This window comes from Salmo salar, chromosome 17, assembly GCF_965601325.2.
Source record: "Salmo salar chromosome 17, fSalSal1, whole genome shotgun sequence".
Lineage (NCBI taxonomy): Eukaryota > Metazoa > Chordata > Actinopteri > Salmoniformes > Salmonidae > Salmo > Salmo salar.
Genome location: NC_138307.1, coordinates 9045853 through 9062599, shown reverse-complemented (window position 1 = coordinate 9062599; position 16747 = coordinate 9045853). Strand labels below are relative to the sequence as shown.

The 16747-nt window shown below is 42.9% G+C and overlaps 1 protein-coding gene across 4 annotated transcripts; it reads right to left on the bottom strand.

Annotated features, from left to right (window-relative positions):
* Position 1: 1 nt before the first annotated feature.
* On the bottom strand, positions 2 to 16546 carry LOC106575165 (integrin beta-6). Of its 4 annotated transcripts, none has more exons than XM_014151423.3 (16): positions 16360 to 16546; positions 13335 to 13410; positions 12789 to 12868; positions 11520 to 11718; positions 10968 to 11214; positions 10302 to 10467; positions 9919 to 10080; positions 9535 to 9630; positions 9149 to 9238; positions 7921 to 8055; positions 7350 to 7767; positions 6856 to 7078; positions 3001 to 3098; positions 2002 to 2118; positions 1048 to 1214; positions 2 to 948 (listed from the first exon to the last, which is right to left on the bottom strand). In XM_014151423.3, the coding sequence occupies exons 2-16, from the start codon at positions 13390 to 13392 to the stop codon at positions 844 to 846; spliced, it is 2361 nt and encodes a 786-aa protein (XP_014006898.3). In that variant the 5' UTR covers positions 13393 to 13410; positions 16360 to 16546; the 3' UTR covers positions 2 to 843. The 4 variants fall into 4 exon arrangements, with proteins under 4 accessions (XP_014006898.3, XP_045554806.2, XP_014006899.3 ...); XM_045698850.2 differs by lacking the exon at positions 16360 to 16546 and adding an exon at positions 14519 to 14782; XM_014151424.3 differs by lacking the exon at positions 16360 to 16546 and adding an exon at positions 13564 to 13775.
* Positions 16547 to 16747: the final 201 nt, after the last annotated feature.

Below are 16747 nucleotides of genomic sequence, written 5' to 3'. Positions count from 1 at the left end.
ATGATGTGGCAACAACTGAAAAGTTCAACTTTATTTTTTGCGCCATACATTAAAGTGAATCAACTATTCTTCTCAAAATGATTCCAATGAAGATTACATAATTCAAGGCTCAGCCTCGATTCAAAACCCAAAACAAAACATTCATAACTCAAAAAACATGAAACATTATTGCAGTAGTATCAAGCCTACTCAGTTTAGATGTAGGATCTTAATTTGAGCCAGTTTGCTACAGCAGGAAAATAATCCTGCAGCAACCAGAAATGTAAATAATTATGTGAATTACACATGGATATTGGATATTTTTGTAGAGGTTTACATATTTTCCATAAGGGAAATGAAGTCTGAAATTTCAAAGCAGAAATTACAAACTTCAGAAACCTTTTTAAACCTCAAATACACTACAATTTTGACATTTCCTGCATTGCAGGAAAGTTCTCCTGCAACGGGGTGATCAAATTAAGATCCTAAATCTGTAACAATCTAAATGGGAATATCCAGTGTTCAGTTCAGCAGAGTGTTTGTACCAGAGACAACTTTAAGAGCAGCAAAATCAAAGTCATTTCATTTAGAGATGATTCATAGCTAGACATTCCATTTTCTGTCTGCTGATATGAGATAGCATCCCTGAAGAAGATCCAGACCTTTTGGAGTGATACAATGTTGTACATTGTGGTGTTTACAATTTGTCCTTACACCACACACACACACGCATGCACAAGCACACACACACACACACACACACACACACACACACACACACACACACACACACACACACACACACACACACACACACACACACACACACACACACACACACACACACACACACTGATGTCATCATCAGTAGCCATCCATTGGATGAATATCAACTTTCGGTCCCCCTGTGCTTTTATAAGTTACATTTTTAAACGTTGATGTCGAGCTTCTAAACAGAGGGTTTGTACCCTGTGGGAAAGAAAAACACGGTTTAACAATCAATTCTACAAGAATTTAAAAGCAATTGACATTAGACAGAGCAAATGAGGACAAGTAACACCATCTTACCGACTGCCATTTAGCCTTTGCCCTCTCGGCCTCAAACTTGGCGATCTCATTGCGGTCGTGGACCGAGATCAGCAGCTTCCACACCCCCAGCAGGATGAGGCCGATGGTGAGGATGGACAGAGAGACCCCCAGTACTATCATAGCTATGTTGGGGGGCTCAGGACAGTCTGGAGGGATGGAGAGAGAGAGAGAGAGACAGACACACACACAGTTACTTCCGTAGTCATCACAGAGACACTTTTTCGAGGTGTAATTGTAATAGAAAGTTTTGTTAGCACATTTGGCGAGATAAATTCATTACAGTAACCGTTACCCTGGTTGTGATAGAAATGGAGAACTTTTATGCTAATGTTACGAATATATATTTTATATTGGTCACATGATGAGTCTGATGATTACAGTGATCAGACTCATCATTCGCTCCCGAGTGGCGCAGCGGTCTAAGGCACTGCATGTCAGCACTTGAGGCGTCACTACAGACACCCTGGTTCGATTCCAGGCTGTATCACAACCGGCCGTGATTGGGAGTCCCATAGTGCGGTGCACAATTGGCCCAGTGTCATCTGGGTTCGACCGGTGTAGGCCGTCATTGTAAATAAGAATTTGTTCTTAACTGACTTGTGTAGTTAAATAAAGGTAATAACAAATATAATGTGGAAGCAGATTATTGGGCATTCTGTTTCCAATGTTTCCCACTGAGATTTTCACATCTGCCTGTTAACTGATTCACTGTATGTATTGACCCAGTCAGATTCACTAAGCCCCTTTACCAGTTGCATTCATTACTTTCAGAAAGGACTGTATAAAATGATTCGCCAAAAATGTCTACTTGCACTTAAACTTCTGGCCTCGTTCCTTCGCTTTCAACACCTTCATTCTCTCACTGTTCGTACTTGTAAGTGACGTTCAAAAACCTTTTGGTGAATCTGGCCCAAGGTGTGGCGTTGACCTTACCGTACATCTTTAGATTATACACAGTGCTCCCTATGTCTCCAGCCACCACACTGAAAGAGATGAAGCAGTTGTTCTCGCTCTTTAGGGTACACAGCGTGGACCGGCTCTCATCGTATTCTGAAAAGGAACGTGGACACATACACAGCTATGAAGATGGGATGAATGAATAAGCCACATATCAACTTCCCTCTGCATTGTAATAGGACGTAAGAGGATACCCTCCTCTCTACTCTGCTGCCAATATGATTCCCATATCAAAGGCCAAGATCTCTGTTGTGTGAATGTGTGTGTGTCACACCATTGTATTTCACATCTGAGTCCTGAAGATCTGGTGCGATGATCAGATACACCTCTCAGCTTGCATTAGTGCGAGCGGGTTCAAAATAAGCTCCCCTTTATAGGAACAAACCCTCAGAGTCAGGTCCTTGTATTTTCAACCTGCACCACAATAGCCCCGTCTGTAGGACATGGTAAATAATATGTTCCCCTTTGTCTAGTGTCAGGTGAACACCGGACCCAGACAGTGTTCTGATGGAGAGGGAGAGGGTTGAAGAGAGAGTGAAGATAGGGGCAAAGGGAGACACTTGATGCAGGACGGGCCAGCATACCTCCAGATCTCTGACCCATGGGGGAACTTTACATGCTAGTCTGTTTAGTACCCGCGCAGGACAAACAACGTGTTGTGATCATATTAAACAGGGAAGAGAAAGGGCCAGAAAGTTCCCCCAGAAACTTCTTCATCAGGGTTGGCAAGGAAACAATGTACCATTGTTGGTTGCAGAAATAGTCCGGCATCAAGCCTAGCAATCACACATTTGATTAAAACAAGTGGTCAATCTGGACAGGTCTGTGTAATGCTGTTTCTGCTGTCACTCTCTCTCTCTAGCTCTCATTTCACTCTTCACAATATTCATTTGAATCTTATCAGTCACGATTCGGCTACTCTTGTCTATAAACGGTTCAAACGGAAAGACAGACAGGCAGGAAGGAGTAACTGACCTGTGGAATTATTGATGAAGACGTGAGGGATGCTGCACCTTTGGACACACTCCTCTGTGGCCTCGTCTTCTGCTTGTAGATGACACTCCACACAGATCCTGAGGAACACACACACACACACACACACACAACATCTGTCACGTGTTGACTGCTGGCCTTAACAGGAGGGTTGTTTGTGTCCCCTGATAAAGAGTGAACAGAAGAAGCCTTGGCCAGATTTCAGTTTGTTCCCGAGGCTGCTCTCTCTCTCTCTCTCTCTCTCTCTCTCTCTCTCTCTCTCTCTCTCTCTCTCTCTCTCTCTCTCTCTCTCTGTGTGTGTGTGTAGTCTAGCACATAATGGTGGTGTCAGATGGACTGTGTGTGACAGGTCCTTTACAATGGAGAAAGGAAATACTCCAGCACTGATGTTGGCAGTCTTTTGATGCCCTCAGGAACAAGCAGACAAATTCAGACAAGATGAGGTGAACACTATATCCCAGTACTGAAAAGAGGCGACAAACCTGGCTAGGAAAAAAAAAAGTAAAGACCGGGGGCTTCGCAATACTGTAGGTAAACTTGATTTGTTTTTATTGGACCTCAAAACAGTTTCTGCTGAACATGACCCAGGTTTCACACGATGTGGACTAGTGTGGAACAGGAACAAGGTTTCACAGGATGTGGGCCAGTGTGGTCTAGACATTTGCTATAAGTGATGGCATCTCATCACTTTTAGTACTATATTTGTTTGCTGTACTGTCTGCAGTCGCTGTTGTCATTCCTGAAACAGACGGCCTACAGTGCCTTCACACCCCATGAGGTTTTCCACATTCTGAATTTTGTGTCACTGGCCTACACACAATATGCCATCATGTCAAAGTGGAATTATTTTTTTACAAAATTGTACTAATTAATTCAAAATGAAAAGCTGAAATGTTGTGAATCAATAAGGATTCAACCCCTTTGCTTCAGCAAGTCTAAATAAGTTCAGGAGTAAAAATGTGCTTAACAAGTCACATAATGGACTCACTATGTGTGCAATAATAGTGTTTAACATGATTTTTGAATGACTATCTCATCTCTGTAACCCACACATACAATTATCTGAATGGTCCCTCAGTCGAGCAGTGAATTTCAAACACAGATTCAATCACAAAGACCAGGGAGGTTTTCCAATGCCTTATTAATTACCCTTTGGATGGTGTAGCAATACACCCAGTCACTACAAAGATACAGGCGTCCTCCCTAACTCAGTTGCTAGAGAGGAAGGAAACCGCTCAGGGATTTCACCATGAGGCCAATGGTGACTTTAAAACAGTTACAGAGTTTAATGGCTGTGATAGGAGAAAACTGAGGATGGATCAACAACATTGTAGTTACTCCACAATACTAACCTAATTGACAGAGTGAAAAGAAGGAAGCCTGTACAGAATACAAATATTCTTAAACATGCACCCTGTTTGTAATAAGGCACTAAAGTAAAATTGTAAAAAATGTGGCAAAGAAATTAACTTTATGCCCTGAATACAAAATGTTATGTTTGGGGCAAATCCAACACAACACATCACCGAGTACCAGTCTTCATATTAGCATGGTGGTGGCTGCATCATGTTATGGGAATGCTTGTCATCAGCAAGGACTAGGGAGTTGTTTTGGGGGATAAAAATAAACAGAATAAAGCTAAGCACAGGAAAAATCCTAGAGGAAAACCTGGTTCAGTCTGCTTTCCCAGTGGGTTAGAAATTTACGTACACTCAATTAGTATTTGGTAGCATTGGTAGAAATGCACCTTTCAGCAGGACAATAACCTAAAATACAAGGCCAAATATACACTGGAGTTGTTACAGTTTCTACTTAAATCAGCTTGAAAATCTGTCGAGACATGAAAATGGCTGTCTAGCAATGATCAACAACCAACTTGACAGAGCTTGAAGAATTTTTTAAAGAATTATGTGCAATCCAGGTATGCAAAGCTCTTACAGACTTACCCAGAAAGACTCACAGCTGTAATCACTGCCAAAGGTGATGCTAACATGTAATGACTCAGGGATGTGAATACTTACGTAAATGAGTTATTTCTGGATTTCATTTTCAACACATTTTCAGAAATGTCTAAAAACAGGTTGTCACATTGTCATTATGGGGTAATGTGTGTAGATGAGTGACAATTTGTATTTATTTAATCCATTTTGAATTCAGGCTGTAACACCAAAAAATGTGGAATAAATCAAGGGGCATGAATAGTTTCTGAAGGTGCTGTATACAGTTGAAGTGGGAAGTTTACATACACTTAGGTTGGAGTCATAATTAACTAATTAATTAAAACTAGTTTTTCAACCACTCCACAAATTTCTTGTTAACAAACTATAGTTTTGGCAAGTTGGTTAGGACATCTACTTTGTGACACAAGTAATGACACAAGTAATTTTTCCAACAATTGTTTACAGATGGATTATTTCACTTATAATCTGTCTGTAAATGATTTCACTTATAATCTTCCAGAAAATGATGTCATGGCTTTATAAGCTTCTGATAGGCTAATTGACATAATTTGAGTCAATTGGAGGTGTACCTGTGGATGTATTTCAAGGCCTACCTTCAAACTCAGTGCCTCTGCTTGACATCATGGACAAATCAAAAGAAATCAGCCCAACAAATTGTAGACCTCCACAAGTCTGGTTCATCCTTGGGAGCAATTTCCAAACGCCTGAAGGTACCACGTTTATCTGTACAAACAAGAGTACGCAAGTATAAACACCATGGGACCACGAAGCTATCATACCGCTTAGGAAGGAGACTCATTCTGTCTCCTAGAGATGAACGTACTTTGGTGCGAAAAGTGCAAATCAATCCCAGAACAACAGCAAAGGACCTTGTGAAGATGCTGGAGGAAACAGGTACAAAAGTATCTATATCCACAGTAAAACGAGTCCCATATCGACATACCCGGAAAGGCCGCTCAGCAAGGAAGAAGCAACTGCTCCAAAACTGCCATAAAAAAGCCAGACTACGGTTTGCAACTGCACATGGGGACAAAGATTGTACTTTCTGTAGAAATGTCCTCTGGTCTGATGAAACAAAAATAGAACTGTTTGGCCATAATGACCATCCTTATGTTTGGAGAATAAAGGGGGATACTTGCAAGCCAAAGAACACCATCCCAACCGTGAAGCACGGGGGTGGCAGCATGTTGTGGGGGTGCTTTGCTGCAGGAGGGACTGGTGCACTTCACAAAATAGATGGCATCATGAGGGAGGAAAATTATGTGGATATAATGAAGCAACATCTCAAGACATCAGTCAGGAAGTTAAAGCTTGGTCGCAAATGGGTCTTCCAAATGGACAATGACCCCAAGCATACTTCCAAAGTTGTGGCAAAATGGCTTAAGGACAACAAAGTTAAGGTATTGGAGTGGCCATAACAAAGCCCTGACCTCAATCGTATAGAAAATGTGTGGGCAGAACTGAAAAAGTGTGTGCGAGCAAGGAGGCCTACAAACCTGACTCAGTTACACCAGCTCTATCAGGAGGAATGGCCCAAAATTCACCCAACTTATTGTGGGAACCTTGTGGAAGGCTACCCGAAACGTTTGACCCAAGTTATACAATTTAAAGGCAATGCTACCAAATACTAATTGAGTGTATGTAAACTTCTAACCCACTGGGAAATAAATCATTCTCTCTGCTATTATTCTGACATTTCATATTCTTAAAATAAAGTGGTGATCCCAACTGACCTAAGACAGGGAATTTTTACTAGGATTAAATGTCAGGAATTGTGAAAAACTGAGTTTAAATGTATTTGGCTAAGGTGTATGTAAACTTCCGACTTCAACTGTATGTGACATTGGGAAACTGGACAGGCTTGTGTTCTTCTTACCTAGCAGAGCTACAGGAGTCTCCACAGGTAGGGCACCTTTCACAGGTGTCTCCAGAGGCTCCGGGCATGGAACACACACACTTCCCGCACACACACTTCCCCCGTCCGCTGCACAGCGCTCCGTCCTCCGACACACACGTGTCCCTGCTGCTGCTGCAGTTACAGTACTCCCCCGTCCAGCCGCTCTGACACACACACCCGCCGCAGTCACAGTCCCCGTGACCTACACACACACACACACACACACACACACACACACACACACACACACACACACACACACACACACACACACACACACACACACACACACACACACACACATTAGCACGGAAGAAAGTAACAACAGTATATCCTGCTGCAATATTCTAAGGTCATATGTTAAATTACTGTGTCACTGTGATGTCAGAACATTGTCTGTTTTCATCAAAAGAGGAAGAGGTGAAACCACAATGCTCGTCATGAAAGTCTGTGTTCCCACCGTACGTACACACCTCCACAGAGGACCCCTCGGAACCTCACACACGAGAAGTCGTCACACTCGCAGTAGGCCCCGTAGACGCGTCCGAAACTAGACGGGTGACACACACACTGGCCGCAGTAACACTCCCCTTGCCCGCTACAGGACTCCGGAGCGCCACTGGCCTTGCAGTTACTGCTCTGGACGCTCTCCTCCGTACACTCACACTTGGAACCCATGTACCCGGGATCACACAGACAGGAGCCACACTCCAGAGATCCACGGCCCAGGCTGCAGTGGCTGCTGTTGGGCTCGGGGGTCTGGTGACAGGCACAGGAGCACAGGGACTCCAGGTCTATCTCCAGGGGGTCCTGAAAGCCCACCGGTTTGATGAGGAAACGCTGGGGACCGTCGAGACACTCAGAGAGTTCTACCGTCACATTGAAGGAGACCTGGGAATCACAGAGATTGAAGGGTGAATGTTATAGCATACATGCTTTCAGGTGGCTGTATAGTCCGTTGGAAACTTGTTACGACAAGAGGAAAATAGAGGAATATTGTTCTTGAACATCACTGACCAACTGACCAGCAAAATAGGAACAAACCGTGTCTCCAGCTTTGACGTTGGAGCATTGTTTCTGTCCAGGTAGTACTGTCCCATCCTGACAGATCGCTGTGAAGGAGATCTGTAGATCCTCTGTGTCTCCTAGTACCTCCAGCTCTATCTCAGACCGCAGCTCCTGGAAACACAAAGGTAACCTATAACAGGGCCATGGTCAGGTCCTAGTCCTGTGTGTGTCTGTGTGTGTCTGTGTGCGCGTGAGTGAGTGAGTGAGTGAGTGAGTGAGTGAGTGAGTGAGTGAGTGAGTGAGTGAGTGAGTGAGTGAGTGAGTGAGTGAGTGAGTGAGTGAGTGAGAGAGAGAGAGAGAAAGGGAACCATTACAAGCTTCTGCAACCACTAACGTATTACTCCCTTTCTAAGGCTCCGAGTATGTTCCAACACTGCTAAGGTTTACCCAGCTGGGCCTATCCATTTCTAGTCTTCCACTATATAGGTAAGTCCCTTTCTCTGAGTGGTGTGAGTCATGATCCCAGTCACTTCCCAGGTATTCTGGCAAGCTCCCAGGTATCCCAGGTGTTAATAGCCAATCACCACAGGGTACAGTGAGGTAGATATGACTCTTAGGACTCTTTCTCTTAGTAAACACAGTGTTGACAGAGTACTTGACATTTTTATCCTTTCAGTTCCTCCAGGCCTTCTGGGAAGATGTGGTCTGTGTGATGCTTGAGAGAAAAGCTTGAGCTGGAACACAGCTGGAGCAGTAGCGTACTCACGGTACAGTGTACTATGACGAGCACTAAATCAATATCTAGTTATCCCCAAAATAAGCTACATTGGTAATGTGGCTAACCTCTTAATAGCTTCCACATAAAGTATGTCCTGTACATTATGCTAGATTCTAGATGCTATGCGCTTGCCATTAGCTCGGTATTGAATAAATCTCTCAGTGAAGCCCCTTGGCATAGCTAGACGTGACTTGGCTATGGTAGGCTGTTCAGGAAGTGTCTGATGAAATGATTAGAAGCTGTGGGTCTGCTCTCATCACCCTCAACGCACACAGAGGGGGAAGGAACGGAGCGACAGGGATGAGAGGGGGGAGGGAGAGGGGTGGCGGGGAGAGGAGTAAGAGAGAGAAGAGATAAACAGAAAGGAAGAATCTAAGCCGAGGCAGCTAGTCAGAGGTCACTACGGCCATGTACTCAGCGAGTCTCAATAATCCTGCTAACTAACAAACACACTGTACACCCACAGTGACAGAATCGGACTCTTACTTTATACGCCGTCACAATCAGTTCGAGGATGTTCCTTGAATCTGATTCCAGAACCCCCACAGTGGCACCAGGTATGAAATTTGCATAGTTCTGTGATAAAACACACAACAGACACACGGTTACTGTTCATGTAGGTCGGTCGACCAGTCACAGCAACATCATAGGGAAACAAGTTCTACCCAAAACAGGAAGAAGAGAGCGCTCGTTCCAACACGCCCACTGAGAGCACTTAGCGATTCAAACATGCTAACCTCAACGATACACAGAGATACATGTTCCTTCTCCATGCTTACCGCATACCTCGTTTCAACCCGGTGTTTTCTGCCGGGTAAACGTCACGTTGCTGTTGGGAAAAGGACAATGGAGGGAGAAGGAGAAGTTCTCACCTCGTAGTTGTGTTTCTGATTTTCCGTCACAGCGAATATAAGCAGGATATTGTTGTCCACCAGTTTATCCATCAGCTGTCCCAGAGTTGGGTATTCCTGGATGGACAAAGTCAGTATTTTAAAACCTCAGACCATCGTACTTCATCCCAATGAATGAACCAATTACATGTATTTCTAAAGTCCTTTTCACATCAACAGTAATAAAAAGTACTTTACAGTCACCCGGCCTAGACCCCAAAGAGCCAGTAGTCTTTACAGTAAAGGGACACTCCTTCACCATGGATAGGAATGAAAGCCATATTATAGTATCATAAACAGTGAATCCTTGTACTACAACCCCAGTCATAGAAATAATAAATGAATCGGATGTGACTGTCCCCTTACCAGATGGGCAGCCATAGAGTATTCATTGTTGCTGTCCAGATGGCACTCCCCGTCGTTAGGGACGACGATGCCTGACATCTTGCTGTCCATCCCAAAGTGAGAGTCGGCGTCGCTCACAAACACCAGCAGACGCATGGAGTCGTTCCTCCAGCCTATCTTGTCCTAACAGGAAGAGATGAGAGATTATTATACCGCACGAATACAATAGTCCATTGTCAAAGAACACCTGAAGTTCCCTTGAAAAATAAAGATATTCTATTCCCTTCCCTTATATTCTATTCTGCAGTATTATTTTCTATTCAGCTCTATTCTATTCTGTTAAAATAGGTACCATCGTTGGGGACAAATCAAATCAAACGTGAACCACAGACTGTTTCACTTACCCCACAGACAGCAGCCTGCATAATGGCATCGAAGCCACACTCCGGCAGGTCGATGTTGGCAGACACACGCTGGTTGGTGATGATATTGTTGAAGTTCTCTGTGCTGCTGGTGAGGGGTAGGACGTTTTTGTATCCAAACGTTGGCAGACAGCTCTCATCCACACTCCTGCATGGGAATACCATAGAGAAACATAGCGTATTACATCTATGACCAGAGTTCCACTCTAAGACAAATTCAAAATAACAGACCTTTCCATGACTTTCCATGTCTACAGATAAGACTTTGACGGCCAAATATTTCCATCACTGTTTAACTCATTAATTATTACTAGTTATTACTATTACTTACAACAAGTAAGCTTGTTATAAATATACACAAAAACATTGTGTCGTTTACTAAGCTTCTTTAGTGAGAAAATCTGTCTCTTCCACAGAAAGATGGTCCTTTGTAGCTTAGTTGGTAGAGTATGGCCCTTGTAACGCCAGGGTAGTGGGGTTTGATTCCCGGGTCCACCCATAAATATGTACGCATGACTGTAAGTCACTTTGGATAAAAGTGTCTGCTAAATACATATATTATATAAATAAAGTGGTCTTCATTTATACTTCAACCATAGTGTTACAAATGGTTTTCATTGAATTTCTCACAACCATACTGTACCCTACCTACAAGGGTTCTCCAGCTCTCCAGGAGTGATCTTAATGAACGGGAGGACTGGTTTCTCAACGAAGGACCCAAATCCAAGTCTGAATTTACTGGTGAGCTTTGCCATCTCTTTGGACAGGGTGGAGCCCAAGTCTTTAATCATCTCCAGGTCGTCAATCATGGAGGCTGAGAGGTCCATCAGGTAGTAGATGTCTACAGGGTAGTCCTCTGTCTGCTGCACACTGATCTGGAAGGTCACCTCACTGCCTGAACAAAAAAATAACAAATAGAGTGTTTTCTGTCTCTCTCTCTGGGCTGCGTTCAGTTCAAGGGATGACCATGCTAGTGAGAAATTCTATTCATATTATTATCTTTATGTGAAAAATTGTGTGAAAATATTCATTAAACATCCTTCATTCATCAAAAAGAGTTACTAAATCAACTTCAAATCACCACCAGGCCAACATGTACACAGAGTGTGAGCAGTGAGCAGTGTACCCAATGGCTGTATAAATAATGGACACGGCGACTGCCCCAGGTCTCCATCAGTAACTGTATAAATAAGGGTTTACCAGTTCTGAGTTTGAGGGCCATCTTCTGTGGTGATATCTGTGTGCTGTTGGTATTCCCCGTCTTCTTCCCGAGAGGCTGGTCCTTGTGGACCTCGGAGTTGGTCACAGGAAATTCTACCAGGTCCTGGGGACAGCCTCTCTCTAGGAGGACGTACGGCGTGTCACATCGCTCACTAATTAAAAACGAGTCTGTGAAATTCTGAGAGGTTTAAAAACACCACAAGGTTTTACTCCCACATTTACAACCAATCTGAGACTCTTAACATATTTTATTGGTGTTTCATCAGTCAATAGTTATATTCATACTATAGTACTAACTTAAAGATAGGACTTCTGAAGATCATTTACAAATATTGTCATCATTAAATCATTTAACAATATTTTTTTGACTCTGCACTGCAATTCGCTCCTTCAACAACGTCATATCAGTATTCCATTTTAAGTTAGGCTAGTTACACATTTATGAATTCATGACACGTTTTCTTACTGGACTTGCAACAATGTTATGCCCTAGTGTCACGACTTCGGCCGAAGTTGGCGCCTCTCCTTGTTGGGGCGGCGTTCAGCGTCATCGTCACCGGCTTTCTAGCGACCACCGATCCACGTTTCTTTTTCCATTTGTTTTGTCTTGATTGTTCACACCTGGTTCCCATCTCGTTTATGATTATTTTCCCGATTTAACCCTCTGGTTCTCATTATGTTTTGTGCGTGATTGTTTGCTTGTCATCGTGTTAGTTGTTTTGTGTCAGGATTATTTATCCCCGCGTGGATTTTGACTTATGAGTTTCTTCGAGAGTAAAGTAAGTTATTTTACTCAGTGTCCTGCGCTTGACTCTATCCTCACCTCCACATAACTGCCACTGACACCTAGATCAGCCTTCCTCAATAGGCAGTGATTTTATTTGGCCCCCAAAGTTCTGTGCAAAATATAGATATATAGTTTTATATATTTTTATATACATTTCGTTCTTGGACATACAAGACTGTAAAATCAGCAGGAAATGAGTCAAAGTTATTTTTATTCAGGAAATTGTTCCCTAGTATTCCCACGCATAAATAGAGAGGCATATGTGATCGAAACCCAAATGTAATTAACGTTTGAAATTATTCTGTTTTTTGTCAAATATTTTATCTGTTTGGAACTCTTGCGGTCAATTTGCAGTGCACACATTATTTATAACTATAATCCGGCCCCCCGAACATCCGCTCAAGGAAAAATCGGCCCACGGCTGAATGTAATAGTTCCCCTGCCCAAGACGTATAGCCTACCTCTTGTGAGCACCATGCACATTGGGGACCCAGCTGGAGACACTCGTCACAAGTCACTGCGCTGCCAACCGAACATGTTCCTACATGGACACCACACGGAGAATATAGAATACAGAAGTGGTCAGCCCTGTCTAGCACTGGCTACATTTTCTCACGGCACTGCTGCCTGGCATGTAATACTATAGTATATGAGTGATTTTTTTAGTGCCTCTGTCTTTGTGATGCGCCTGGTTAATTTGCGCATGAATAACTAGAGCAAATGATAGGTTATGTTATCATGATAAATCACAATAATAATTGTGTGTGTGTGGGGGGATTTATAAATAAATATTTGTATATATAAACCACTGGATCAAATAAACGAATTTAAATGTAATCAATACATTGCATTCATGTATGACGTTGAATATTTACCTTTATAAAAGTATAATAAAGCTATTATAATCCAGGGAAACATCTGGATATACTGCAGTTACATGTAATCTTGAAAGGAGAAGTTACTGAAGTTATTTAATGAAATCCATTTGATCCGATCTCTAGTCTTACCCTCCACGTTGTTGATCCAATGCCGAAGAATCAGGACCAGAAGTACAGCAATCCCCATTGGTCCTCGCGGTTACTTCTATAGGGATATGAAAGAACAACAAAACATTCTCTGGCGCTCTAAATATGTAGAGTAAAAGTAATAAAACAAATAGGTATTTCCAGCCTTAGTCAGCTTCTCTTGGTATCACTGTCTAGGCTAAACAACAAGAGAATGCGCCGTCTTTCTTACCTGGCAGGAAAGACGTTGAGTGCCTGCGTGGTACAGACATTCTTACCTGCCCAGCCTATTATGTTCACTTCCGTACAGGTGAGAACATAAACGGAACGGGACTACAGAGAGAGAGTAGGTGAGAAGTGAGTGTGCGGACGTGAGCTATGAGCGGCGAAGTGAGGCCTGACAACCGGTACATTGAACTAGGGTTTATTTCAATGGAAGATTATTTGGTAATCGAAATATAACAGAGATGAACTTGTATTTTTACATATATATATATATATATATTTAAAATCAATGTTATTTTGTAAGCCTGCAATCTCAAACTGTTATAACAAATATTGAAGTGCAGGTTATGGGATAAATGATCAAATCCATGTAACTATTTGTACACACAAATGAATAACTTTGAAATGTTGTTTAAAAATGGGGAAATAGCATGTTTCATTCTGCCTTTATGTGTCCTAGGACTGACCATTCTTCATTTTAAATCAGCCATGACAGAAATTATTCCCTCTTTACTGGACCTCTGATTCACTGCAAAACATATAGGCTAGTGTTGAAACTTTGAATATGAGTATTGATGCAGTTACGAAGGCCATTGTATTTGTAAGGTGTGTAAATTGACTTATGCTTATACATGGGTAATTCACTTGTATTAATGCCTTATGACCTATAATGACAACCTGATTAATCCCTAGGCCAGTAGCCCTATTCCCTAGTGATCACAAATTGATATAATATTTGCCATTTAGCAGACACTGTTATACAAAGCGACTTGTAGTCATGCGTGCATACGTTTTACATATGGCCGGTTCCAGCGGGAATCATACTTACAACCTTTGGCATTGCAACCACAATTCTCTACCGACTAAGCCACACAGGACCAAATGAACTTCATCAAGTCAAATCCCTGCAGTTGTAAAACATCATACTTTCGAACTTCCAGGATATGCAACAGAACACTTACCCATAGTTCAGTGGGCCATGACTGCCTGTCCGTCGATGTGTTGCATTATATGTTAAACCATTTCTTCACTGCCTTGTCCTTGAAATGTATTACATCGTGGCACACATTGTGCTTGTCTGTAGCATTTGTGCACTATAACACGTCTCCATCAATTGTTGTTTATTGGCTTTAACATCATACTCTATTCAATGTTGTATTTACCCATAAAGCAATGTGACTGGATCCATTGTTGAGCTGTGTATAAAGGCGGGTGTAGGCCAACGTGATAACCATTGTTTATAGGGACAACCAACTGTCCAGACGTGCCAGACCATAAGTTATTACCCCTGACGAGATAACCCCTGAATTACCCAGACGAGATACTGCAACTGAAAAAATATGTTAATATTTAATACGACCAACCCCTCAGAAATGTGCATATCTCAAGGGTTACTTTCGATTTAATGATTAACAGTAGGGACAAAAACGACGTCTCGGGCTCTTTTGAAAAGTAGTGTATTGCTCAATACAAATATACTCATAAGTTTATGTGCGTGTGTGTGTGACCTGTGAGTGAATGGGTGGTGAATGTGTGTGTGCGTAGCACATGGAGTGTGTGTCTTAACAGGCGGTGTGTGTAGGTGGTGAACAATTGACAGCTGCAGTGTGGATTTCTCAGCTCGTCCATTCCAGACGGAATATCCTACTAAAGCAGCATCACACCCCTCCGAATCGCAGTAAGCCCCTCATCTGTTACTCCAAACCCCCTCCTCTACTAACTATCCCCCTCTCCTCTGCTCCCTTCTCCACTTCTCCTCTCATATTTACTCATCTCTCCATATGATTCTTCCATTATAATCTCTACTCTACTTGTCTTCTCTCCAGTCTTCCACCACCGTCATCCTTTCTCCTCTCCTCCTCCACCCCCAGAGGCACCCAGTTGTCTTTCATTCCCACTGTCATCCCAGTGGAATGACAGCACTTGTCCTCTGCCACTTTGCGGCTCCCTCCATTCTCTATCTGACTAGAGGACAAAAGTTTGTACAGTTGTGCCACGGCGGTTCAGAGAAAGTACACAGGCCACCCATAAACATCTTTAAAACATACACTAGTGTGACCTTTTACAATATGATCTGTTGCTATCTGACAACTCAGCTATCCATTCATTCATTAAATTGTCCTACCTAATTATCCTACCTAATTGTCCTACCTAATTGTCCTACCTAATTGTGCTACCTAATTGTTCTACCTATCCAGCTTAGATATCCATTAACTCATTAAATTGTCCAACCTAATTGTCCTACTTAATAGTCGTACTTTAGCATGTCCATTCTTTCATTAAATTGTCCTACCTAACCAGCCCAGATATGCATTCATTCATTAAATGATCCTACCTAACCAGCAGTGTCCCAAAAAAGTGTTCTCCAGCATGTCAATAAGCCAATCTTTGGGTCAGATGGTCATGTCTAACCATACAGAGAGAAATAGAAAAAACTTCTGTTCATCTTCATTGTTGCTTTCCCAAGGTTTCATTCCCACCATCAGTCACATTGTGAGGGAAGGAAGACTCTCCCACACAAAACCTGCCAACATTCCTAACTAGACTCCAACCTCTACTTCCGTTGTTGAGACATGAACATGATATTGGCTTTGTCAAGTTTAGGGATCTATAAGAAACTGAATCCTAGTCATTACTCTTAGTCATTCCTTACAATGCTCCAGGTTGTACGCACTGCTGTGTGATATGATATCACAGATATATCAGTGTGTGTGTGTGTGTGCGTGTGCGTGTGTGTGTGCCGGGCGGGCCGTGTCAACACACAGTACATCACAACGGTCGGCACTGCAATGAGGCAACTCACCTACAGGAGCCTCCTCTGGTACCATGCTGCCCTGTCAAAAGGCCGCCGCATCCTTGTCACCGCCTGAAAAATGGTGGGAGAGGAATCAGGGAGACGCCGCCACTGCCGCCGGCCCTCAAAACGTCCAGTTCCAACTGCAGCCCCTCGCAGGAGTAACTATAAACCTACAGTAACAGACAGCTTTATGAAGCATGACGCTGCCTGTCCCTCTCACCCTCCCCACTGCCCATGCTCCCAGGCTGATGGGGGTGGAGGGGTGCTGATGACTGATGGCAGCAACTGCTGGTGGGTCTGAGACATACAAATAACAGCCGCCTTCATTGGAGAGGGATGGTAGCAGAGTGGCAGTGATCCAGATTGACTGACAGGCCAAATGTGCCAGTGTTGC

What these genes read in the sequence shown, in the direction of transcription:
- LOC106575165 (XM_014151423.3), bottom strand. Translation starts at nt 13,392, where the DNA reads ATGGGGATTGCTGTACTTCTGGTCCTGATTCTTCGGCATTGGATCAAC. An exon ending in GAGCTGGAGAACCCTTGTAG is followed by an intron (nt 10,468 to 10,967) that starts GTAGGGTACAGT and finishes ATTCCCATGCAG; the next exon opens with GAGTGTGGATGAGAGCTGTC. An exon ending in ATCAGAAACACAACTACGAG is followed by an intron (nt 9,239 to 9,534) that starts GTGAGAACTTCT and finishes GTTTTATCACAG; the next exon opens with AACTATGCAAATTTCATACC.